This window comes from Olea europaea, unplaced genomic scaffold (assembly GCF_002742605.1).
Source record: "Olea europaea var. sylvestris unplaced genomic scaffold, O_europaea_v1 scaffold2023, whole genome shotgun sequence".
In the NCBI taxonomy this organism is placed as follows: Eukaryota; Viridiplantae; Streptophyta; class Magnoliopsida; order Lamiales; family Oleaceae; genus Olea; species Olea europaea.
The window spans coordinates 15,790-17,339 of NW_019238124.1; the positions used below are offsets into that span (position 1 = coordinate 15,790).

A 1,550-nucleotide genomic window follows, 5' to 3' on the forward strand; every position below is an offset into this window, starting at 1 on the left:
CACCCTACCATTCTATAGATTACATTTACCCCAAATTGCATGTCAGCTGAATTTCAATAATATTGATAAAGCTTTTGATAACATTTTTACCACATTTTGATAGAATTGAAGTATATAGTTGAAAAGTTGATAAAAATTATATGTTCTCTAAATTATATAGTTAAAATTAAAATTTGATCAGTTGAAAAGTTGAATAAAATTTTAGCCAAATAAGCACTAAAATAATCGCCCGATAAAATAAAGAAATTTATCATTAAAAAAAAAAACCGTTTAGAGTAATTCGAACAAAATATTTAATTAACCCTCTCTTCTTCAACTTCTTACTATTTACCTTTTCGTTTTAATTTAAATCATTTTATTTTTGCATCCAGACCAAAGACATTATTTAACATGCTTTTTGTGAAAATGGGTTATCTTCCATTTGGTCGATCAAAGCTAACAAATAAAAGGAGAGAGCACTTTTACACAGAACTAGAATATCTTCAAAAGAAGAGGAAGCATACTACTTTCTAACTGATAATATCAGACTAAAAACAGGCAAGTTTGCCTCGTTTTGGTACTGTTTTCGGGTCTGCAATGAAACGATGTTTTACCTCTAAACGTCCAGTCAACTGATAAGAAGTCAATATAGCAATCAAACAGCAATTCAGATTAACTAAAAGAGAAATTCTTATACATGAAAATCCACTATTCCCAGTGTAAATTGATAAAATAGATTCTTTCGAAAGATGGCCTAAGATTAAAGAGGATTAAAACCCGAATATAATGTGAAGCTACACTGTTTATGTAACCGGCAAGCCAGCCACAATGGCATAATATTGAAAAACACGTACACGTTGAGAATCATCAAATGTTATCATATTATTATATACACCATGTTGGTAAAATACAAAAGTTCACCTTTTCTTTACTACCATACAGAGGTTACATCTGCAATCCGTGTGCCTCCACAATTTGCTTTGAATTGCAACTACTCTCATCAGATTGATATCCTCGTAGTTTTGTTAGCCACATGGAGAACAATGCCTTAATCATACAGCAATTATTCTAAACGGATCCCAAATTGCAATGTATATGAGGTTGTTCTATGCCTTTCCAAAGAATTTTACCCAAGTAAATCCTTAAATAAGTTAGGATTCTGACCTGATGGGGTCACTCCCATTTGCCTAACAGTTGCATCTTTTTCGAGAGAATCTTTATGATTTGGTCCCTCGCTCAATTTCTGTGTTAACTGTGCAACTGTATTTCCTCCATGACCAGTTCTATTGGTAGCATCTGAAAAACCAGAGAGAAGACTAGAACTATCATTAACAGTTGAAAGTAAATTTGCTGTGCTATTCCCCTGGTCTCTTAACGACGTGTCCACATAGAGGGACATTATGTCGGGTGCATCAGTACCACTAAATCCACCAGTATTTAGTGAGGTAGGGTCTTGTGTTTGATCTAGAACACCTTCTAATTGCTTAAAAGGATCTAAAGATGGCAGAATACTAGTACCAGTTGGTTCACCTAAGTCGAGCAAGTCGGAAGGTGGCTGGGAAGTTTTTATG

The 1,550-nt window shown here is 33.9% G+C and overlaps 1 protein-coding gene across 1 annotated transcript in view; it reads right to left on the bottom strand.

Moving 5' to 3' along the window:
- Positions 1–1,105: 1,105 nt before the first annotated feature.
- The window catches only part of LOC111379696 (AP-4 complex subunit epsilon-like), a 27,823-nt gene continuing 27,378 nt past the window's right edge, over positions 1,106–1,550 (bottom strand). The window contains exon 10 of the mRNA XM_023003123.1: positions 1,106–1,534. Coding sequence (XP_022858891.1) covers positions 1,106–1,534 — 429 coding nt within the window. The remainder of the gene's footprint in view (positions 1,535–1,550) is intronic.